The sequence below is a fragment of the Eurytemora carolleeae genome, unplaced genomic scaffold (assembly GCF_000591075.1).
Source record: "Eurytemora carolleeae unplaced genomic scaffold, Eaff_2.0 scaffold98, whole genome shotgun sequence".
NCBI classification, from domain to species: Eukaryota; Metazoa; Arthropoda; class Copepoda; order Calanoida; family Temoridae; genus Eurytemora; species Eurytemora carolleeae.
Window position 1 is genome coordinate 409,060 of NW_019396078.1, and position 23,816 is coordinate 432,875.

The 23,816-nt window shown below is 31.1% G+C and overlaps 2 protein-coding genes across 6 annotated transcripts; both read right to left on the reverse strand.

Moving 5' to 3' along the window:
• Positions 1-333: 333 nt before the first annotated feature.
• LOC111715193 (uncharacterized) lies at positions 334-10,601 on the reverse strand. 5 transcript variants are annotated; one of them, XM_023490493.1, is made up of 11 exons: positions 10,347-10,601; positions 9,190-9,257; positions 8,697-8,959; positions 4,987-5,033; positions 3,989-4,043; positions 3,630-3,676; positions 2,897-2,974; positions 2,449-2,601; positions 2,320-2,383; positions 1,919-2,001; positions 334-396 (listed from the first exon to the last, which is right to left on the reverse strand). In XM_023490493.1, the coding sequence occupies exons 1-7, from the start codon at positions 10,455-10,457 to the stop codon at positions 2,954-2,956; spliced, it is 612 nt and encodes a 203-aa protein (XP_023346261.1). In that variant the 5' UTR covers positions 10,458-10,601; the 3' UTR covers positions 334-396; positions 1,919-2,001; positions 2,320-2,383; positions 2,449-2,601; positions 2,897-2,953. The 5 variants fall into 5 exon arrangements, with proteins under 5 accessions (XP_023346261.1, XP_023346269.1, XP_023346253.1 ...); XM_023490501.1 differs by lacking the exon at positions 1,919-2,001; XM_023490485.1 differs by lacking the exons at positions 334-396; positions 1,919-2,001; positions 2,320-2,383; positions 2,449-2,601 and having other exon boundaries at positions 2,898-2,980; positions 3,569-3,676.
• Positions 10,602-14,512: 3,911 nt separating this feature from the next.
• LOC111715114 (achaete-scute complex protein T4) lies at positions 14,513-23,561 on the reverse strand. Its single transcript, XM_023490380.1, has 9 exons — positions 23,449-23,561; positions 22,361-22,405; positions 21,864-21,956; positions 19,683-19,783; positions 19,479-19,558; positions 19,173-19,255; positions 17,672-17,849; positions 15,428-15,512; positions 14,513-14,664 (listed from the first exon to the last, which is right to left on the reverse strand). Exons 1-8 carry the CDS (start codon positions 23,554-23,556, stop codon positions 15,433-15,435), a joined length of 768 nt encoding a protein of 255 aa, XP_023346148.1. The 5' UTR covers positions 23,557-23,561; the 3' UTR covers positions 14,513-14,664; positions 15,428-15,432.
• Between the last annotated feature and the right edge of the window lie 255 nt (positions 23,562-23,816).

Consider the following 23,816-nt stretch of genomic DNA (forward strand, 5'->3'; position numbering starts at 1 on the left):
TAATACTTTGTAATTTAGGTATGTCTGAAGAATCTAGAGCTGGGAATCAATAAATTGTGGATATCGAGACCAAACGTTGATCTCAATTATTTGCTAATCTTTATTCAAAATCCTCTAAAGTTCAGCAAACGAACAGCCAATCAGAAGCCAAGAAATTTTATATTCAACCAATGAGGCAAAGAGAAAGTAGGGATGTCCAAAATCAAGAGATCAAAGAGATTTTCTGTAACCTTCAAAAGTGCCCAATATGAATAACTAGATAAAGCGATCAGGATTATTGATCAAAAGTTGCCAGCTCAGGTTAAATGAAAATGAATAATTAGTTTGAATTTCCTAGAAGCATTCGTTTTAATGGTGGGTGCGGAACATTTGGCACAAAGCGATGATCATCTCTTCCTTCAATAAAGGGATATGTAAAATAATATATCAGTTCAAATTATGATTATGCAGACTGCATAGATGCATTACCTTACATTTTATGAAACAAAACTGCATTAAAATTCTAATCTAACTTCTAAGTGCCCAGTGTGCAATCAATACTTAAATAGAGATATACACATGCATCAAAAGTGCAAGCGATAATTGCACCAAATTCTACTATTTTCTTTCTGCAGTAACCTTTCTGAGGACTGAACTAATATTGGCGAAATTTTTACAATTTCCGTTCCACAAAATTCTGCATTTTTTACAAATAGATAAATTTAATGTCTACAAAAGAAATGCAAAAATATGGCAATTTTAGGCGAATCAAAGTGTTTTCCCATTTTGCTGGAAACCCTAGCTCTGTCATGCATACTTAAAATATGAAAGGGGGTTCAGGCTTACGGCAAAAGAAATCGCTTTTGATCACTACTAATCTTAATTCTATCTGTTGCGTCTATAAGGAGAAAATCGTTAAAAACTACTTATACTGAAGAATGTAGCGTCCATACAAATTCAGAAAGTTGCAATATTCCACTCGGATTGTAAAACAAATGAATTTAATTTCAAACAAATCACCCAGATATTATAACCTACAGTATTCCGAATCTTGGTGAATACTGACTCCATTTCAGGTTTATCCCAGGTAGATCCTATTTTATCCTTCTAAGCCGTGGTTCATGCCTTTTGGCTTGAATTTAAACCAGGATCTGGGGTAATGGTGGCTTAGGTTTTCCATGCGTTAAAACATGTGTCCAAAGCATGTTTCCTTGGTCGGCATTTTCTAATGACAAATATTTCTCCACATTGGCGACTTATCATCCGCCCCACTTTCTGTCCGACCTATAGCTAAAATGTTGTCCTGTTAATAGGCCAGACTACTTGCAATCTAAGCTTAGCTCCGGGTCCATGTGAGGATTGAATGGGTTACATCAATGAAATTATCCAATCTGAGTTTATCTCGGGTTTGTATGACTTGAGAGGGTTGCATCACTGGAACTATCCCTATTCCAAGCTATTGAGCTCACACCATATTTCATATTTTTTTATTCGTTTTTATACATGCACTTAAAACGCCTAAATAGTTGGCTGCCAGATGTCTCTGCTCTTGATGCTTTGAATGATTACAAGTGGCAGAGAAACCTGGCAGAAAAAAGTTGTTTTAAGTGCATTGCATATATAACAAATAACAAATATTATGAAATATTAACTAGATAGGAATGCGCCGAAAAATATTTGATGACTTAAAGGTTGTGATATCTTAATGATTTGTTTGAAATTAAATTATTTAATTTACAATCCGAGTTCAATATTGCAACTTTCTGAATTTGTATGAACTGTATGTACTTCAGTAAAAGTCGTTTTTAACAATTTTCTCCTCATGGACGCAACAGATAGAAGTAAGATTAGTAACGATCTAAAGGGATTATTTGTCGCCGTAAGACTATACCCCCTTTCATTTTTCGCGAACACTCCCTTAAAAGTTAGTTCTTTTTACCCATGGCATTCAACATTTGGTCCTCTGCATTTTGTAGGTAATTTCAAGCTGTAAAAAGGTATCCAGCTGACTTGACATTTCCCCTGAAAAAATATGCTTAATTTTAAATGTTCTAGGTTTTTTCGTCGTTTTGTATTTTCTATAAACAATTCTAGTTTTGAATTTGAAAGTTGCCATTTTTATTGTTCTCAAAATTTGGTACACTTTAAAAAAAATATTTAATGTCAACATTTTTTCAGCCAACATTTTTCAATTTCCACCAGCCATAAACCTTATGTGAGTTGCCTGTAAAATTTTGGGCTCCTTCCTTACATCCTTTTCTTCTACGTTTATTAGACACAAACATACAGAAAGACAGACAAGTATAAACTTAAAGATACGCAAAGATAAAGATTGTATACCTGAGAAGTGTGATACAATCACTTTCCGTTATTCTAGACTCATCATCAATTTCAACCATGAAAGCTGAAAAAGATTTAATTGGATGAAAATATCAAAATGAAAGAACTATAAACAGAGGATTTACTTACCTACATGTCTTTCTGTTAATTGCTTATTAAAAATAATCATTATCCAGGGAGCAAGATCTCCTTCCAAGCAACACCACTTTTTATAGACACTCATAACCTGAGAGCCCAAGTTAAACCTTGACCAACTAGTCCAGAAACATTGAGTGCGGTATTCTAAAATTAAAGTAAAATTTTTGTGCAAATATGAATGAAGGAGAAAATGAATAAGAGGGTTGAACCTGAATTGAAATAATAAGCTGTTTTGTTAAATGGTGCTATTTGTTTCTACGTGTTTTAAAATCACTGAACTATCTAGTATGCTTTAAATGATAAATATGGAAGAACAATAAGGAGTTTAGCTAATTTAGAAATATGTGCTAATAGTGAGAATCAAATTCCAGATAAAATTAAACAAGTTTTGCATAAAGTTAAAAGTTTTCAAGATATTTTATTATCAAAAATTACATACCTAGGAATTTTGTTTCCTCCGCAGTATAAAGGTTTAGTAGAGCTGGAACCCCAATGTTCAAAACATATTCCAAAATATCTGAGTCTTTTAATTTCAATTTACCCAGTGAAAATGTTAATTACAGAAAGGAATCGTTTTATTTTTTTGGAAAAAAAAATAATTTCGTTTTGTTCACAAGGAAGAAAAAACGAAAACCAAAACAGTCGTGTTGTAAAAGAATCATTTTTAAAATTAAAAAATTAAAAATTAAAATTTTGGTTTTAGTTCATTGTTTAAAATTTGATCAATCGTTTATTCTTTATCAGACAAAATATATTTTTTGGTCTGAAAAATCCTTTAATCAGAAAAACCCTAGTTCAAAAAACATTCAGGTAATTTCTTTTGATAAAAAGTAAGACAACGTATGTATTAACTTATCTTTCTGAAAAAAAAAATTTAAGTATTTGTCATAAAACTCAATTTTGTTTTTAAAAAAACAATCGCATCGTATAGTACTGTTTTTCATTTTTAAAACGATCTCATCGTATAGTACTGTTTTTCATTTTTTAAACGATCGTATCGTATAGTACTGTTTTTCATTTTTTAAAAGTTAAAACGACTGATTTCTTTGTTGTAACGAAAAACGAAGTTAAAAAGGATAGTGTTTTGATCATTTTAAAAATGATAAATTACCCTGTTCACTATGTTATGAGTTTACAAAAATCAGATTGTAATTTAGCTGTGTTAAATTTACTTTATGCTGATCTGATCTGTTTTCCAGAGTAGTGTCAGAGTTGCAAACTAAATTATAAAATTATATTTATTCACACAGCAAAATATACATACATATATAAAGGTTGTAGTTTAATTTTTTAAGACATTTTGAATAAATATATATAACATATTTATCATTTCAGTTCTTACGTAATCATCGAATTCTTCAACTTATATATTATTCCTTCTTGTTTTTAATAGTTTTTGTAAAATCGGAACTTTCCATGCATGGTCCAATGCAGACCTTGAAAATTTGGTAAGCTAGTTGGTAACTAGTTAGTAACTGTTGTTCTCAAAGTCAAAATAAAAGAGGGATATATCTATTTAAAAAATGTATACCTTTGGACAGATCTTGATCATGAATTTTCATCATAAGAACACTTCTTTGTGAACCCTAAACACAAAACACGATTTGAGTCCCAAACTGATTACTACAGAGTTAAGACCTGCCCAAGATTACTTTGATAAACTGTACTATCAGAGCTGAAAACTTTAGAACTGTTGATGCGATCAATGCTTGATCTCCTCTATCTATTAATCTCAAGATTAACTTAATCTTTAGTTTGTATCCTGAAAAGTTTGCAAAATTCAACCAATTGAGTGGTGTAGGCAGAATCCCAAACAGCCAATTAAAATCAGGAAAATTGGAAATTTAGAGAGCAATTTTACGAGAGAACTCTTATTGGTCAAAATCTGGTAGGGATGTGAAAAAAGGAGAAAAAGAGCAAGAAATTAAAAGTGTCCATATTGGATATTCAGATTAAGTGATCGGAGCTGAAAACTTTAGAATGGGATATCCTTAATCCTGATTGGATAATTAATCTGGAGATTAAAAATGAGAGGAGAACAAGCAATATTTAATCTCGAGATTAAGAAAAAAAGTGGATTAAGCATGCATTAATCCCGATATCCACCATTCTAAAGTTTTCAGCTCTGAGCTGGGAACTTTTCAATGGGGGATTTCAGGATAAATGCTTGATGCACTCTTTTTCTTAGTCTCCAGATTAAATAATGCTTCTTTTCTCTTGTTATTAATCTCCAGATTAATTAACCCATCAGGATTAACGATATCCCATTTTAAAGATTTCAGCTCGGGATTTGGAGCATGGGAACTTTAGAATGGTGGATGTCAAGATTAATGCTTGATTCACTCTTTTTCTTAATCTCCAGATTAAATATTGCTTGTTTTCCTCATGATATTAATCTCCAGTTTAATTAACAGATTGGGATTAAGGATATCCCATTCTAAAGTTTTAATCTAAGGATATCCAAATCTAAAGTTCACAAATCAAGAGACTTATGCTCAAGAGGATACAATTATAAATAACAATTGTTACCTGAAGTTCAAGATTTAGGTGAGTGTGAACAGGATTGTTCCCCGTCACTAGAAAACAAAATTTATAAATCTGCCACAAATTATGAGATTTCCAAATGGTACCTGAATTCGCATTCTTGTCTGAGAATGGATCCCTTCTAAACTTCTTATGATGATACATCATATATTTTTAAATAATTTTATCCAAGAAAGAATTCCCTACCTTTTATAAATAGACTGTAAGCATATTTTCAGTGACCTGTTATGCAAAGATAGAAATGCTTCATTTACAAGGTTACCCTTATGACCTTTGTCCTATAAAAAATGTGAAAGATGACAAATGATTGACTTGAGAAGTGTTAACTTCTGTGAATTTCTCCATCATTTTGTAAAAGCAAAAGCTAAGCATATTTGCAGAGAAACCACAAATAAAAAAAAATTAAATAAACAAAGTAATGCATTTCTAATTTATATTTGATCAGGCAAGGGTACTGCTAGAAATCGAAAACTGTCCTCTTTGCATGGACTGTAGGGTTTCCCATGCAAGTGGATTTTACTTGCGCGCAATTGCGAGCCCTTGCACACAAGTGAAGTTAATTGCGTGCAATCCCATAATAATTGCGTGCAATTCCATCGAACTTTCTTGCGTTTGTGTTTTTCAATTTTTTGATAAAATTTAATTTAAACCTTAATGCACCAGTGGTGGACATAAGTGGGGTTATTGGGGTTATTTACCCCCCCCCCCCTAGAATCCTGGGGGTAAATACCCCCCTAGAATCCTGGGGGTAAATACCCCCCTAGAATTCTAGGGGTAATTACCCCTGAACATATATTCAGGCCCTGTTTTGATTTTGATTTGATAAGCTTTGAAAACTGTTTAAAATTTAAACAAAAAATAGAAACGGAACTTATGTATATTGATAATTAGGTTGCTAACATGGCTGCGGAACACCATGAAAACGGAAAGGCTATCTAGCCTTGCACTCATGCACTCCCATCCTAGTAGATTAAAATTAATCAAACATGAAGACATTCTGAACAAGTTTTTAAGCGCCAAGCCACGCCGACTTTATAATGGAGGAAAGAGTTGTTACTTTGTTTTTGTTTTTAAAAAATGGTTGGTTTCAAAATTGAATATCTTTTAAATTTGCACGAAAACAATTAAAATGTGCACTGTGCAGATACGTCAGAATCAGATATTTCAAATTTTAAGTCAACAAATTCTAAATGATTCTAAATTCTAAAGTAATAGTCAATGTTATAAAATTAAATGTTTTTTTAATAGAAAAAAATTGTATGGACAATAAAAATATTTTTACTTATAAATAATGTCATTTCCACATTGGATTTCGTTAAGATCTTAACATACTACATTGACGACAAGAAAATTTAACAATGAGTAATGACCATATTTTTTCAAAGTTTTGCAGAGTAGCTTTTCTAAAGATTTAAAAAAGTAACATCTTTTTCCTCTTAGAGTAAAACTATCATTTTTTATATTACTGCCTTTCTTGTCAATGTTTGCCAACAAGTTTAGTTAAAATTAAATAAATTTATTTTTTTACAGATCTTTGTAGTTAATGTAAAATGAATGACTATAATGAAGGATATTAAACAAGGTGAAAGCTGAGAGGCATGTAATGAAGCCTTTATTGATTGAGTTTGTAAATCCCAGAAATGAGTGGAAAATACAAATCAAACCCAATTAAAACTAATAATTTGATATACTTCATGATATTTTTCTAGGGGGGGGTAAAAAAATTCTAGGGGGGTAAAAAAAAAATTCGGCGCCAAATTAAAAATATTTACTCCCTACAGAATCCTTATGTCCGCCCCTGTATGGCACACACTAAATGCAATTAATTATTGCGTAATTCCTTTCAACAACAAAAAAGTCAATTTAAACTTTGGTAGTGGCATACAATAAACTGAACTTCACTAACATTTCAGTCTCAAATGCTAAGAAAATTGAATTTAAACTTAATCTTTTGTAATATTCATTTGAGGCATGGTAACCAAAAAACTCTGTCATAGGAAGACGACAATTTAGACTGAAGCAGACCCATTTAACTGGATAAGTGATTTAATAAGTTACTAATCAATTTTTTTTGACTTGTAACTACAACAAATACACTGTGTATTGTCTTTCTGTACCATAGTTTTCTGGTTCTAACTGTAGCAGAATATCTAATTTTGATGAAAAGAACCTTACAATGTTAACCAAAAAAAGTTTCCATTTTAATGTTTATCCAATATGAACAAATGAAAAATGTAACATATTAAATTGTTAATTTTTCGCAATTATAGTGCAATTGAGCGCAATAAAATATCATAAGCGGAAGCAACCATTGCGTGCAATTCCGAGCAATTCCTCGCAACAGAATTCAGATTGGAAACCCTAATGGAGAGTGACTTGAAATTAGACTTACAGGACCTTTAATTGTTAAATACAGGTTTCCCGTTTAATTACATGATTTCAAATTGAAATTAATATGTCAAAAACAATATTTTACAGTTAACACACATTTTTGGGAAATACCTCTGGCTTGCGGTCATCTAATGAGGTGTTAATCATCATAAATTCTTCATGAGACCCTCCCGCACATTCCTCTTTTTTCCTCCCATAAACTGATCTATAGTTTTTTTTGGACTTATTATTTCCAAGGGCTTCTGCTGTTAGATTTGGAATATGTGAAGGATTCATGATAACTGTACTGTGAATAACCTCTGGTGAAAGGTTAGATTCTTCAGAAGGCTGATTGTCAATATCTCTTGCAAAATTAGCATTGACAACTGGATTGGATAAAGTGTCAATACTCTGACAATCAGTTGATTTATTGATTTGAGAAGAAGTATTGCAAAAATCTGACATTGTTAGTCCTGTACAACTGCAACTGTAAGAGGATTGACTATGAATAGTTTCCACCATTTTGACAGGATGTCTCAAATCTACCGTTTGTGTATTTGCTAAGTAAACTTTAGTCATTTCTTCATCAGAGCTTGATTTACTTCTCCAACTCTGGCATCTTTCAGCCAAAGCTTTTGAACTGAAATAGGGGCTTATCTTGCACAGAGCAATAGTTGAATAAATAAAAACGTACATATATTTTTAATACTATAGCAAATTTATCTAGAGCAATAAAAAAATCAATTTCATAAAGTAAATACAGTCAGAACCAGAAAATTCTGGAATAGGAAGACAATTTTTACACTCAAGTTCTGACTTTGGTCCGATGAACATGAAACACACCAATTGTGTATTTTAAAATGACCCATTTTAATATTGATAAATAATATAATTATATGCTAGTAAATATATTTGGTTTGTATAAAGGGACGGTTTAATAATTTCTTGCTAACTCAAATATCAAAAGTTTTCATATTTTAGTATATATTAACTAACACATAGTGACATTAAAATATGATAAATTAAAATTTTACTTGGCTACTGTTGCTAAAAAACATCTAATATACTATATCTGACAAAGGTACTTTCCGCTCGAATTCCGAACGAAAAATCAGCTTTTTCTCCGGCTGCACAGTTGTCTGTGAAATGTAAGACTAATACCAAATGCATGGGCTGTTTACTGTTTAGTTTACCCCGAAATTACCCAAATAAGTGAACAATCACTTTAAAGAAATTAGATACACTTAGGTAATGCTTTTATCTTGTCTTCCTAGTCCATCAGTTTTCAAGTTATCACTGTATGTAAAATATTGCTTTGAATTTACCTGTTGGATAAATCTTTAGAGACCTAATAACTGTTTCTGTATTCTGGTAAGCTCTAGGAGAACATTTTGCAGAATAGGTGGTGCAAATCACTGGTGTAGGTATTGAACTGAGAACTGTTGGGGTTGATTTCAAGTTTTGTTTGAGAGAAAGATGAGAACTGGATGATGGGTTGTTTGACCGATAAGTAGCCAGATCAGTAAAAAAGGCAGCTATGCCAGATTTTAAGTTTAGATTTGTTTTCACCTTGGATGGAATATGGGATCTAGGAAACAATAAATAAATAAAATGATTATTAGTAAGTAAGATTTCTCATGAGAAAATAATAATGCTAATTTTCGTCAATAAGTACTGCTAAATGATGTATTTAACCAAGTATTTATTTGTTAATCCTTTTCCGAAACTTTAAAATGCCACTTTACGATGTTTTACAATGTTTGATAATTGTCAATTTAAAAATAATGCAATCCATATGAACAATATTTAGTATCTTGCCTGTGATGTAACATAGGAACTACAGAAGTATCAGAACCTATTCTTTTCAGTTTTTTCTTGAACCAGATCTACAATAGATAAAAAGTTTTTATAAAAAAAAATTTATGTATTGTTAAAGGGAGTGTTTGCGAAAAATAAAATGAGGCATAAGCTTACGACGAAAAATGTTTTATGGTGATTTTTACTAATCTTACTTCTATTTTTTCATCTATAAGGAGAAAATTGTTCAAATGACTCATACCAAAGAATGTAGCGTCCATACAAATTCAGAAAGTTGCAATAGTCGAATCAGATCATAATATATTTCATAATATATTTTTTTTTTTGTATACAATGCACTTAAAACAACGATTTTTTGTCCATTAGGTGTCTCTCCCTTGTGTGTGGAACCACAGAAACATCAAGAGCAGAGACAACTGGTGGCCATCTAATCATTGTTAAAATTACAGAATATATATAATAAATAAAAATTATTATGGAATATCAACTACGCATGAATGCGTTGAAAAAATATCGATGAGTGTAGGATTTAATATTTGAATTATTTGTTTGGATTTAAATTGATCTTGTTACGATCAAGCATCACAACTTCCTAAATTTGTATGGATACTACGTTCTTTTTCTTGTTTTTAACAATTTTCTTCTTATAGACGCAATAGATAGAAGTAAGATTAATAATTCTCACCATCGAATATTTTTTGAAGTTAGCCTATACCCCCTTTTAATTTTCGTAAACACCCCCTTTAAGAAAATTAAAATACATATATGTGTTAATTCCCAATGGCAATTTTCCAAACAGTGATTTACCCAGTCACAACTTAACACTTTCCCCGTGCATGGTATAATAAAACTATTTCTGTTTTTACCATTATTCTAATGAATTCATCATATCTTAAGTTGGAATATTGAAAATAAAAAATTCTTAATATATAAAATGTTTGTGTATTTGTTAAAAAATCTTTGATTAAATTAAAGATTATTTTAATATATTTTAATACATAACAGCTGTTCAATTTATTAAAGAATGTTACGGCAGGGGAATTGGGTATTTTTTTTGGCAAAATTACTTGCCTGGGTGAGTTGGTGTTGGAAAAGTACCTTTAGGGAAATTATTTACCATAACACCAAAAAAATAACTCTAAAATACATGGTAATACCTTTTTTTGCTCATCACTTAAGATAAGACCAGTCTTCATGCCAACATTTTGGCATTTTCTATACCTACAAAGAATAACTCTAACATGTATGGTAATATCTTTTTTGCTCATCACTTAAGATAAGACCAGTCTTCATACCAACATTTTGGCATTTTCTATACCTACAGACTACAAAGAGGCTGTAAGCATAACTTTATAATGAATGAATAGTGTGGAAGATATTGTTGATTTCCTAGATTTACATGGTTACATTATGATATTTTTCATCTGAAAAGATATAAATGTACAGAGATGTTTTAAAGATATTCCTACACACCTCCCCGGAAGCGATTTTGACCTCGTTGTTACGACCATTTTTCTAATTAGTATATTTACGCGTATGAAACCGAAAGAAAAACTAGTTAGAGAAGACGATGAAATCAAACTCGGTCCCATTCTGAATTGCGGCGTAAAATACCGCTGGCGCGCAAGTTCAAAACTTTGAGCTTAAACAAAACAGTGAAGTAGTTGGAACTACTTAATTTTAAATATTTCTTGGTGAAACAATGAAACAATTCTTGACATAAAGTTATATTGAAATAGTAAACAATCAATGTTCGTTTTTGTGTAATGATGGTATTTTTAGTGGATTGACTTTTTAAATTAAAATTCGAAAACGAAGGGAAAATCTCGACATCGAAAATATAAAATTGTATCTTTAATAAATCATCATAGTTGACAGTTTCTTTGGGTCACTAAAAATACCGGTTTTGGCTCTAAAAAATAATTTATATGTGTAGTTTGAGAGTATTTGATGGAATAGACGGAAAAAGTGAGTTCCCTCTTAGCATTAAAAAAAAATAGTAAAAACATTCACCAACTGAAAATGGTTATTTGTATTAATATGTTGACAAAGCAAATGGCATTGTAAATAAAACTGTCGATTTCTCAATTTCTTTTTATTATTGTAAATACATCCGAACTTGTCTTCTAAGTTGACGTTTTTTTCAAAAGCGAAATAAGGAAATCCATAAAAAACCGTATTGGATAAAGTAATTTAAAAGTTTGTTTAAGACGTTTTATCAATGAAATCATTTAGCATTCAAATTAACGGTTCAAATTTTTTTCTTTCGCACAACTATGTAAAATATCTTAGATAATATCATGGATTAATATTGGTAACAATTATAACAAATCTTAAAACAGCTGGAAAATAAAATATTTTTGATTTTTAAAAATTCAATATCTCAATTTATGAAACCAAAAGAAAAAACTTGCACCTATAATAACTTATCATTTATCGTGCAAAATTGTGTTTTTCGGTAATATTGTAATGGTGCTACAATGGTTTTGTTTAAGTTTTGTCTTGGGCAGTCCTTATATAAGNCGTGCCAAATTGTGTTTTTCGGTAATATTGTAATGGTGCTACAATGGTTTTGTTTAAGTTTTGTCTTGGGCAGTCCTTATATAAGATTTTTGGACCACCCCTTTTGCACGCAATTTAAACTCTTTTTCAGCATTAAATTGATATTTATGTTATATTATTCCAGGGTAAAAGTAGGCGGTAATTTCCTAGAGAACGATTTTTGGACCCTCCCCCCCTCCTATCAATTTTGTACATGATCTTAAATGTTGTAAAGTCATGTGGCTCCAGCGCTCGCCCCCCTAGCCTGTTCTATAACCTCAGGGCTCGGCCCAGAAAGTGTCATAACTTAACCTAACCCATGGCCGTAGCGCTCGGCCCCCTAGCCTGTCTTTGCCGCAGCGCTCGGCCCAGAAAGTGTCTTAACCTAACCTAACCCTAAATAAATACTAAAGTTACNGGGGGGGGGTAAAAAAAATTTGTTACTAGGAAATTACCAGGTTTCTATTATTCACATATATATATAATTGAGGTATCCGCCGGTATATGCAACATCCCCCCTACTGAACTTCTGACCTATTAACTTTCCGACCTACTGGAATATCGGACCTACGCCAACTGTTTAATTTTGTATTATCTAATTATTTACATGCTGTTTAGTTTAATTTGAGTAACTTTGTTGTGTTTCACCCCCCCCCCTTCTCCCCTCTCTGTTTGCTGCGATTTAAATGTAGAAGATTTAATAAATGAACCATTAGAATTTTTATCCTGTGGGAGTTAAACAAATAGATGAGATATAAAATATTTACTATATTTCTGTTAGACTGAGTTTCACTCATAATTTACAAGAAGAAAAATTGTATTTAAAAATGTTTTTGATTAATTCAGGGGGAACGTAAATATATAAATGCAGAAAACGCCACAATGTAGCCCTAAGGCATTGAATAAAACGTCATCCAACTAAAACTTTGCTGCAATGGATAAATATGAGTTTCAAACATAAGAAAAAATTGCAACGGATAGATTTATAAAGATATTTATGTATAAAACTTCAATATCTTGTGCAAACAAAATCATTACATATATAGTTTTTTAGATTTTCCTAGTAAATCAGAAAAAAATATTTACTATTATGTTGTCCTCAACATAAGTTCTTTGGTAATTTCTATGTAGATCCAGTTTTGGAAAAGAAAATAAGAAAAACAAATACTGTCTTGTATTTTCTCTACATTGTTTGGTGTGAATTGGAAAAATTTAAATATTTCGAACTTCTGATCTTATGAGGAGTAGATGAGAAAAATATCTTTTTCCACAATTTCTTTGATTCAGTGAAATGGAAACCAACAGAAATGTATAGTGGGTTATTAGCTTGATATTCACATAAGCTGGTATCGTGCTAAAATATCCTGGACTTTTATGAAGTCAAAAATCCAGCATTAATTGGCAACTCAAGGCATAAATTTTTATCAATTTTTTTTTCTTTTCCTTCAAAACTGTAAAATGGGGTTTCAAAAAACCAATATAAACAAAAAATAGACTCAAGAATTTTGTTTCTACTTCGTGGGCTTCCTTAAAGTTTTCTTAATTTAGATTCAATGCTATTCTGGCCGTAAAATCCAATGGGCCCGATGAAATATTTTGTTAAAAACAGATTTGTATTCCCGTGCGTTTCATTCGACTTATAAAATAAATGGTATGGGTACACCGTTAATTCTGTATCTTAATTTTAACACTTTTATCTTTATGTTTCTAAACGTTTATTATCTGATCTATATATGTTTAAGAACAAAATAGCAATATTTATTACGTAAGTAGCAATATTCATTACGAAAGAAGCAATTACGTAAGTAGCAATATTTTGTGCATAGTATAACAAAAAGCATGGAATAGAGTCAATTGTTACAACAATCTTTGGTTTTATTTATATATTACAATTGTACAAACAAAATATTTGAATAAGTTTATTTCATCTTTTTTATCAAAAGAAAAAATGTCATTTTTGTTACAGAGTAGTTTTAGCTCCTAGTATTCACTTTTTCAATATTTGAAGAAAACACCAGTTAAAAAGATTTCGAAATAAAATATAAACCTTAGAGATGGAATTTAAAGGAATTGAGTATTTGCCACAAACTCAAATTTTCCAATCCGGCCCTTTACCAACTTCTATATCTGATGGTGTGAACCTGTAGTATTTCAAACTTAAAATTTCTAATCTAATAGAACTCATAGTTTGAAATATCTAAAGTTTACGACATTGGGTTGCAAAGATATAGGGATTAGAAAATAATAGAAAATAGTAGCTAGTAAGTCAAGCTCGTAATAAGATGTTTTCTTCATTTTACATAAAAATACATAGTTTTTCCAGGTTACAAATATATAGGTAGCATCGAAATACTTTCGACTAGTAAATAATTTTTGACCAAAATAAAAGAGAACATTTGTATACAGTGAGACAAATAAAACTGTGGAATAGGAAGACGACATTTAAGAAATCACTGTAAACTTGATGCTGTTTTAAAGTAAATATTTAGAAGCTCAGTTCCTGTGTATCGTCTTCAAATAACTAATTAAAAACATATCTTGAGTATTCTCTTCCTAGTTCACAGTTTTTAGATTTGACTTTACATGGATGGGAATTCTAAATTGACTGAAAAGAACTTGTAAAACCTTTCTCTAAAATATGTTTGACACTTCAAACCTCAGGACAGAAAACTGTATGCAATTAAAAATGGGTTTTTGGTGTTTAAAAAGTCAGCTTGGAAAGATAAGAAAGATTTTACAGGTTTTTTTGACAATGACATTGTACTACTATCGGTGTTCCATGATTTTTTAAAATGTTTATTTTCATTTTTCACTTTTAAATAAATTATCTTCACTGGTAAACCTGGCCTAACGTACGGCAAGGTGACTAGCCTCTACTGTTTACAAACAAGAACTGGTTTATTTCATCTACAAGTAAACATCTGACCAATCCAGCTGAAAAAAAAAATAATTAAACGATGAATAATCGTTTAAGTTATGACTATTTATTAATGTAAATCGATATCGAAACTTTTTAAAATAAATCTTAAAAATATTTCATTTATATAATTTTATTTTTCTATATATATTGTTTCTATTAAACGGCAAAACGAATCCAGTCCAAATTTTTTGTAGCAACTCGTATGACCCAGGGAAGCTATATGGATGAAAAATTTAATTGAAAAGAAATTGTTGAAATTTAAGATTTATGAAAATCCACAAATTTAACCAGACAAATTCGCGAAAGTATGTTTATCGGAAAACGATGAAAAAAATGGCGGTTTTAAAGGCACCACTGTAACATTGTACAAATGAACACTATTTTTTGCCATTTTTTAAATCTAATTAATTCAGATTAATTTCATATCAGTAATTACATGAACACTTGTTTTTCAGCAAAATTATTATTATTTCTTTTTATTTTAGGGTTAGGTTAGGTTCAGGCTATTTCTGGGCCGAGCGCTGCGGCTAGGACAGACTAAGGGGGGAGCACTGCGGCTAGGACAGGCTAGGGGGCCGAGCGCCACGGCTAGGACAAGCGGGGGGGCTGGGCACTGCGGCCACCTGACCAATGATATCCATGTGATATATATGATAACCATGAAATTTTAGGAAATTACCAAAATTAGGCACGACCCGATCAATTAAGCCGTTTCGACGTTTTTGGATACAAACAGACAGAAAGACTAGCTAAATTTATACATATATATATATTTACCTATTTTATTCTTTATTATCAGATGAAGTTGGCATCTGCGGCCACCAAGAGGGAGCAGCTATAGATGGCAAGCGAATTGTTTCCCCTAAAGATTAACAGAAATAAAAAATTATAGATTTCTCTTATTTCCAATCCCTACAACTTTGCGACCATGTGGTGTAAAATTTGGATTTCAAAATTTTTGATATTGCAGAATTCATAGTTTAAAACATCAAAGGTCTGGTACATAAAAAATAAATAAGGATTATAAAAAAAATGTGGAACTGAATCATTTTTTTCACTTCAAACAAATTTAAACTTTTAGAAATTCACCAAATTTCAATGAATGTGATTGAGCGGAAATAAACTTTTGAAATTTCAAACTTTGAGTTATGAAAGATGTAACAGACGTAGTTCAAAATGTTTAGGATTGTATTTAGATAATATTATCTTATATATAAAATTAATCGGAGGCCGAATTTAAAGAATTTGAACCGCGTCGCTGAACCGCCAAAAACCGTTAGCGCCGGCTCATATATCAAAACACTGAATACAATTTTAAGTGGAACCAACCATGTTTGAGTCACGTCCCATCTTTAAGACGAGGCTCAAATTATTTAAATTCGGCATCTGAATAAATAATATATCACACGTTATAGAACATTTTTAATCTAACTTTTATGGAAACTCATCAAAACTCTTTTATGATGAATAAATTAAAGGTTTTCAGAACTAAATATAAAATTTCAATAAAGTAATTTTCCCTGTCTTTAATAAAGTAATTTCCCCTGTAATTATAAAATAATTCATAGACAAACTAATAAAACATGTATACGGTAGAATTAGTTAATTAAGAGAACAATGTACAAAGATAAAGTATGAAGCAGCATACTTTATCTTTGTACATTGTGCTTTAATGACGACCTACCTTGAACTCTTTAAATATGACAATTTTATGACGGATTTGCATTTCTACTGATCAAAAATTTTATTTAAATCTCTTTTAGTAAATCTATCAAAAATACAATTAAGTGGATATATAGCTGCAAACCAGATATTGAAGAAAAAAGTTTATTCCCTACAGTTGTCTTATAATACTCATATTTTGTGGGTAACCCTGGATGACCAAAAAAACATCATTTAAACTCAAATAAAAACTTTTTAATTTCTATAATTTCTTTTTAAGGCAAATCGAACGTTTTTTAAAGGTTAAAACATGATAACGAATAATAAAAAGAAGAATAAGGAAATTTAGCTAAATGGTTTCTATGAATTTGTTTTATCAAAACATTTTCTAGTCTGTAAATTTTATAATTATTAAAATTGTAAAACCTAGTGTTTTATTCAAATGATTCCCCCGCGGTGAATAAATAAATAATCATTTTAATTCATGTTTTAAAACTTTCTGTGTTTTCCTGTTAAAGAATTAGAGATTCAAAATTAAAGGAATTGCGAACGTAATCTTTAATTTAAGTTGTTAGTACCCTGTAAACTTTTATAAAAATGACTGGTAATCAAATCTTTGTGATAATGTTAAAGAAATTGTCGTTTTAACATTTTCAAAATAGTTTAATTCTGCCAACTCCTATGCTTGTCTCTATTACAAAAATCCGCAAATCGCTTTTTAAACGCAAAACAAATAATCAATTCTAAAACAATAATAATATTCTCCTTGTAATTTAAAAAAAATAAAGGAGATCTGTAGGGTGTCTCATATCATATTGGATCGTGATATACCTCTGAATTTTGATTTCTAAGAGTGAAATCAGAAATTTAAAAAAAGAATTAATCATTTTGAAAATTTGCATTAAGAAAATACAACATTCCATGCATGAACATTGGAGATAATCCAATATTTGATATGGGACGCTATGTATATATATAGGTTACTCGTAATGACGTCGACAGTAGTCCCTGTAAAGGGACTGTAAGCGTAATTTCAAGTAACCTTCCACCTAAAGAAGGGTAGCCTTGAAAGTCTTGTCTAATATCAAGTATGAATTAGATATTTATGTTAATTTTCATTTGCGGGTTACTGCGAAAGTTACTGGCCCATTCCTTGTTTGTGGCAAGCAATGGAAAAACTCCCGGAAATAAACAGTTTTTGAGTCAGAAAAACGACGGTATCTTCCACATTTTTGATCTGATTAAGGCTCCAAGGGTACCGTTATAAATCGGGAATTGCTTTCTGTGCATAGAGGGTGACTTGAAATTACACACACAGTCCCTTTAAGCACAGTTTAAAAATTGATAAAATTGTCTAACCTTCTTTCTGATACTCTGGTGGGATTAGGAAACTGGATGAAATTTTCTCCGTATTCGGGGATGAGACCATGGATGACTGGTAGAGCGGGGATGAGATGGAAGGAATGGAGGATGGGGATGAGTAGAGGATTGATGAGGAGGGAGGGAGTTGATACACCATGGGATGAAGGGTCACATCCTTAAAAAAAAAGTTCGAAAACGGGATTTAAAAAAAAAATTATTAGATAGTTTAAACTTGAATATCTTGCAGAACTCATGTCAAAATATCTAACATGTCCAGAAGATTAGAGCGGGGGACTAATTAGAATTGGATACCCTTAACCGATCAGTTTAATCTGAATATCCAATGTGGACACTTTTAATTTCTTGCTTAATCCAATATTTTTCTTTCGTTTTTAATATCCTAGTACAGATTCCGTCCAATTAGAGTTCTCAAATTTAAAGGCCCGAAAAATTCTAAATTTCCCATTTTCTGATTGGGTGTTCGGGATTCTGCATTAAATAAATAATTTTGAAATTCAGAAGAAGAGATCAAGCATTGATCTCATTATCCACCATTTTAAAGTTTTCAGCTCAGGTTGCAATTTGATGAAAGTAACTTCAAACAAAAGAATTTGTTAATGGATTATAGCCTTGTTTTTCTTCTCTACGTTAATTGTAAAAAAAACTCAGTTTTATAATGAGCTGAGAATAGAATTTTTGTTTCAATTTATGTCTCTGATAAAAAGGTCTTGTTCCTTAGAATTTCAAATTTATTTGATACGGCAATATGCTACAAAAATACGAGCAAAATATCTACATAATTATATTATTTAAATCTCTAGTTGTCAAAAACACTTTCTGAAACAATTACGAAACTCAAGTTATTATAAATAGTTTTATTCTAAAGAAGTTTTTTTTTCCATTTTTAAAAATACCCCCCCCCCCCTCTTTCTGTATTTCCTTCCACATTATACTGGCTTATAAACCTAAAACTTAATAAAACCCAGAATGCAGGAACCAAAATCTAATTATTTTAATACTGCAGGGATAGATGGATAGATGAATAGATAAGAACCATAGATTAATAACAATACAGATAGAAAACTAGATGTTGCTTTTTCACGATTTAGAGGTTTTTCGTTAATAATAACCCTGAGGCATGCTCTCACTCTGTCTTATAATTCAACGCGGCATGCATGTAACTTTTTTGGGCTTCTTCTGCACGAAACACCCTTAAATCTTGGAAAGACGACATCTGTGTTGTTATTAATCTATGAAATGAACAAACATCAAATGACGCACTATCATATTATTAGAATCAATAACTGTGTGGCCAAAGTTGTTTGAGAAATGAAAATATAAAAAGTTGTTTTCAGAATACAGGCATGGAACTCAGAAAACTGTGGAAAAGGAAGACGACTGTTTATAGACTCAAGTTAGGATTAATAACAGTTCATAAGTAAATTTAATAAGATTTTGCAAATTTTTTTGAGAAATCTGCAATTTGATTTCAAATTACCTGTATATCAGTTGAAGAGGTGAGGGAATTGCTTGGCGAAAAACTGGAATCCGCCAATTCAGAAAAGTTGGAGGCATCGTCATCTAAAAATAAATAAATTCGACATTTATCTTCTCGATGGTTAACCGAAATAAAAAAATGGATTGATTGTCATCTTCGGCCTTTCTATTAATCGTAATCCCAATAAGAATTCTGTATAAAAATAATGAAAAAATAATGAGGAAATAACACTTTTCAAATTATTTCAAATTTGTTTCCTCTAAAAAATCGGTTCTGACAGAAAAAAATCAAAATCTTCATTTTTACCTAAGCTTTCATTGTCTCCTATTAGAATTGGTCCTGAGGGTACAAAATCATCTTCTTCTCCAAGCATCTCTTTCAAAGCTCTGTACAACAAAATTCAAAATTTTGTTTTATTAAAAGAAAAAAATATATTAAAAAAGGTTAAAAACTTTGTGCCAATGGTTACATTTTTTGGCGGATTATTTGATTGATTATTCGTGCATTTACCTAATATAGTCGACTGCTGCCTTTAATGTTTCCACTTTGCTAACTTTAGATTTAAGATGAGGAACATGATGTTTGAGAACATCAAATCCTGAATTCACCACCTAGAAAAAAAACATAAATCATATCATGGAACATATTGTCCTTAATCTTGATTGAAAAGTGTTCATTTTTGACAATTTTCTCCAAATTGTTGCTGAAAAGGATATGATTTAAAGAAAAAGAAACAATTAAAAATAAACAATTTTTAGAGAGAAAAATATAGATTTCTCATGAAGTCTTGATCAGAAAAAAAAACTTTAAAGTGTACCCTTGTTAATCTCACATGCCATACCACATGAAATAATGTTTAAAACAACTACTTGATAATATTAAAAAATAAAAAAATTTCATGATTGAACTTTTTTGTCTGTGTTTGAAATAATAGATTTGCATTTTATAAGATACTAGCTGAAGGGCCCGACGTTGCCCGTGGAAAACATTTTTTTTAACCTATAACACCCCCAGGCCACCCATGAGTGTCCACAAAATATTTCAGCCCAATCAGTCCAGCCGTTTGGCCGGCTATAGGCAACATATATATATATATATATATATATATATATATACGAATTTCTTGTTTTATTATATAGGTTAATTTTTCAATAAAAACTGTTAGTTTGGAAGAACCCTCCCCCCCCCCACACCGCAATGTAGGTTTTTAGTAAGTATGTTATATACAACATTACACTGTTTATTATAAATATATTAGAAAATCTTTATTGATATATCCAACATCAAGCCCAGTATCTATTCTTATAATCTTTATTTATTATTAATCTTTATAATCTTTTTTGGTATAAAAATGAAAAAAATATACAATTTTTTCATTTCTTTAGATATACACAGTGCTAAAATTATAGATTTTCACTGTAACTAATTGAGCAATTATTTTCATAAGTAAAAAAAACAATTTGGCACTTATAGAGAAATATATAATCATCATACATAATCATCGAAAGCATCAAAAAAAAAGAGAAGAACGTGTAGAAGGAAAGGGAAAAGAGAAGAACGTGTAAAAGGAAAAATAAAAGAGAAGAACGTGTAGAAGTAAAGAGAAAAGAGAAGAACGTGTAAAAGGAAATCTAAAAGAGAAGAACGTGTAGAAGGAAAAAGAAAAGAAAGAACGTACAAAAGGAACGAGAAAAGAGAAGAACGTGTAAAAGGAAAGAGAAAAGAGAAGAACGTGTAAAAGGAAAGAGAAAAGAGAAGAACGTGTAAAATGAAAGAGAAAAGAGAAGAAAGTGTAGAAGGAAAGAGAAAAGAGAAGAACGTGTATAAGGAAAAAGAAAAGAGAAGAACGTGTAAAAGGAAAGAGAAAAGAGAAGAACGTGTAAAAGGAAAGTGAAAAGAGAAGAACGTGTAGAAGGAAAGAGAAAAGAGAAGGACGTGTAGAAGATAAAAAGATAAGAGAAAAGAGAAGAACGTGTAGAAGGAAAGAGAAAAGAGAAGAACGTGTAAAAGGAAAGAGAAAAGAGAAGAACGTATAGAAGAAAAGAAGAAAGGTCGTATATATTGTTTAATGCACACCGCGGCCCTGTATTATTTATAAACATTGTAATGTTATGAAAACCCCTTTTTTGTTTCATAAACACATTATTTAATATATGGTATGGTTTTATGAACACCCGGCCCTCTGTATGTTTTTATGAACACCCAACTGAAGGGGGTTAATGAATACCCCTCTCTATGGATTTATGAACACCTCTCTGTATGGTTTTATGAACACGCCTCTGTTTGTTTTATTAATACTCCTCTGTATGTTTTTATGAACACACACTTCTGTATGGATGTATAAGCAACTCTCTGAATGGTTTTATTTGAACCATCATCTGTATGGTTTTATGAACACCCCTCTGTACGGTTTTATGTACACTTCTCTGTATAGTTTTATGAACACACCTCTGTATGCTTTTATGTACACTTCTCTGTATGGTTTTATGAACACACCTCAGAATATTATCATGAACACAAACCTTTATACAGTTTTATGAACACACCTTATAATATAGTTTCATGATCACACACTGATACAATTTGATGAACACACCTCTATAAAATTTCATAACCCCACCCCTGGCCCTGTAAGATTAATTAACGCGCGTACAGGGTTATGAACATATGTTTTTGGAATGAAATATTTACCTTGACTCTATTTCTCTCCCTGGCGTTTCTGCGGGCAACCGTAGGAGTTTGCATTTTCTTCACAGAATGATGATGTTTGATAAAAACGTTTCTCTGAAATATGTTTTTATATCATCTTTTCTTTTTACATTTTCTTCCCTAAAATTTGCTTGAAGGGAAAATTTTAAACTCGTTGTGCAATATTCATGATCAAATCAAAATCAGTTTTGGGGATACAAATATAAGGATTTTATTGATATTCATAATCTATATTTATTTCACGTCAAAACGGCTGAAACGATAGGACCCACATTTTTGTATAACCTAACACCTATATCATCCAATGGAAGTTTTCCGGCCAACCGGAACTAAAAAAAGTCTCAGAAATATTCGAATTATTCAAAAATTTTGTAACGTGTAAAATTGATGCAAACTTTCAAAGCAGTCTGGATCTAAGTGATTAAAGTATTTAAGAAAGCGTGGCACAAAGCGACCTGATTGCCTGGTTTTTTTTTTACCTGCACGTTATTTTCTATTCCCGTGCTGTCAGCTTTAGCAGTCACCTAAACAACATTCGAGAACTTGCATTTTTCATCTTCGGCTAGTTAGTGAGTGAGTGAGTGAGTAATCGAGTGAGTGAGGAAGTGACTGACTACGCGTGAGTGAGTGAGTGAGTGCGTGAGAGAGTAATTGAGTGAATGAGGAAGTAAGTGAGCTAGTGAGTGAGTGAGTGAGTGAGTGAGTGAGTGAGTGAGTGAGTGAGTGAGTGAGTGAGTGAGTGAAAGTAATTAAACTGTTTAAGACAAGTTTAGGAATATTCAACTTATTATTTACCCCCCTGGACAATTAACGTTCTACAGTAATTAGTAAAATAATTAAACAATTAATAACATAATTAAAAATATTATCAATTAATTTTCTCAATACAAAGAAACTGATTAATTGCCACATCCTCTATTTTTCTAATCTTTATATCTTTTCAACCTGCTTATGTAAAGCTTTAATATATTAAACTTTAATTATTTGATCTTGAAGATTTCAAAGTTTGAAATATCAAAGATGGCATCAGCAACTGATAATGACCAACTCACAACGGTACCCTTAAAACCTTTTATCGGATCAATAATGCGGAAGATATTGCAGTTTTTTAGGTTCAAAACTGTTTACTTCGGATAATTCTTTAATGCTTTCTTGGCGTTGCAGTAGAAAAGCGTAGGTCACTTGTGTAAAAAATAGTTCATACTTGACTAGGAAACGCTTTAAAGGGTACCATTGTGAATCGGGCATTGTCATCTTTGCATCGCGGGCCAAGTCTTAAAAATTGATGTAACTTTTATCAGCAGTCTGGATCTACACTGGTCGGCGTTTAAATCAATATAATAAAGACAAATTTTCTATTTAAGTTTTTATTTTAAAAAAGTTTTTTTTTTCAAATTACAAGTTTACAAGTTGACAAAGAGACGTTTTTTTGCTACCTTCCTGTGTATCCATGCTGCTTGAAAGCTTGGTAAAAATAAAATATTGAAATAAAAAGTCGTCTTCATTGTATTGATATATACGACATCGACTGTATGTGTCGCCTTCAAGAACTCTAGAGAAAAATTACCTTAATATCTTTGAGTGTGATAGATTGGTTGATGGAGGGGTTTATCTGTCCGTTATTTAGCTGCAATGTTTTTAGCGGGGATCCGGGCACATGGGTCCTTAAACTCATTTTAAATACCTGAACCAAATACAACATTTAAAGAACATTTATGTACATTTTTTGTTATCTTTTTATAAAGATGGTTGGAGGCATAAAGTACGTTATACAGGGTGAGTAAAAAAAGAAAATCCGCGAACCTTTTTTTTCTCTCAAAATTAAAAGTTCAGAAAAGCAAAAATGTGTATATAAATTATTTCTATCGAAATCTAAAATTTTTTAATGAATGAAGCAAAGAATCACAGAAAATTCGCAATTTTTAGTTCTGGTCT

Bases quoted from the DNA above. Each gene is read 5' to 3' on its own strand.
- LOC111715193 (XM_023490485.1), bottom strand. From the start codon at position 10,457: ATGAGCAAAAAAGATATTACCATACATGTTAGAGTTATTCTTTGTAGG. The intron at 5,034-8,696 runs GTAAATTCAAAG...TTTGTTTTCTAG, and splicing joins TCTAAAGATTTATCCAACAG to TGACGGGGAACAATCCTGTT. The intron at 4,044-4,986 runs GTAACAATTGTT...TTTTGTGTTTAG, and splicing joins ACCTAAATCTTGAACTTCAG to GGTTCACAAAGAAGTGTTCT.
- LOC111715114 (XM_023490380.1), bottom strand. From the start codon at position 23,556: ATGAGTTTAAGGACCCATGTGCCCGGATCCCCGCTAAAAACATTGCAG. The intron at 22,406-23,448 runs GTAATTTTTCTC...AATGTTGTTTAG, and splicing joins TCACACTCAAAGATATTAAG to GTGACTGCTAAAGCTGACAG. The intron at 15,513-17,671 runs GTTAGACAATTT...GTTAATCTTTAG, and splicing joins ACCAGAGTATCAGAAAGAAG to GGGAAACAATTCGCTTGCCA.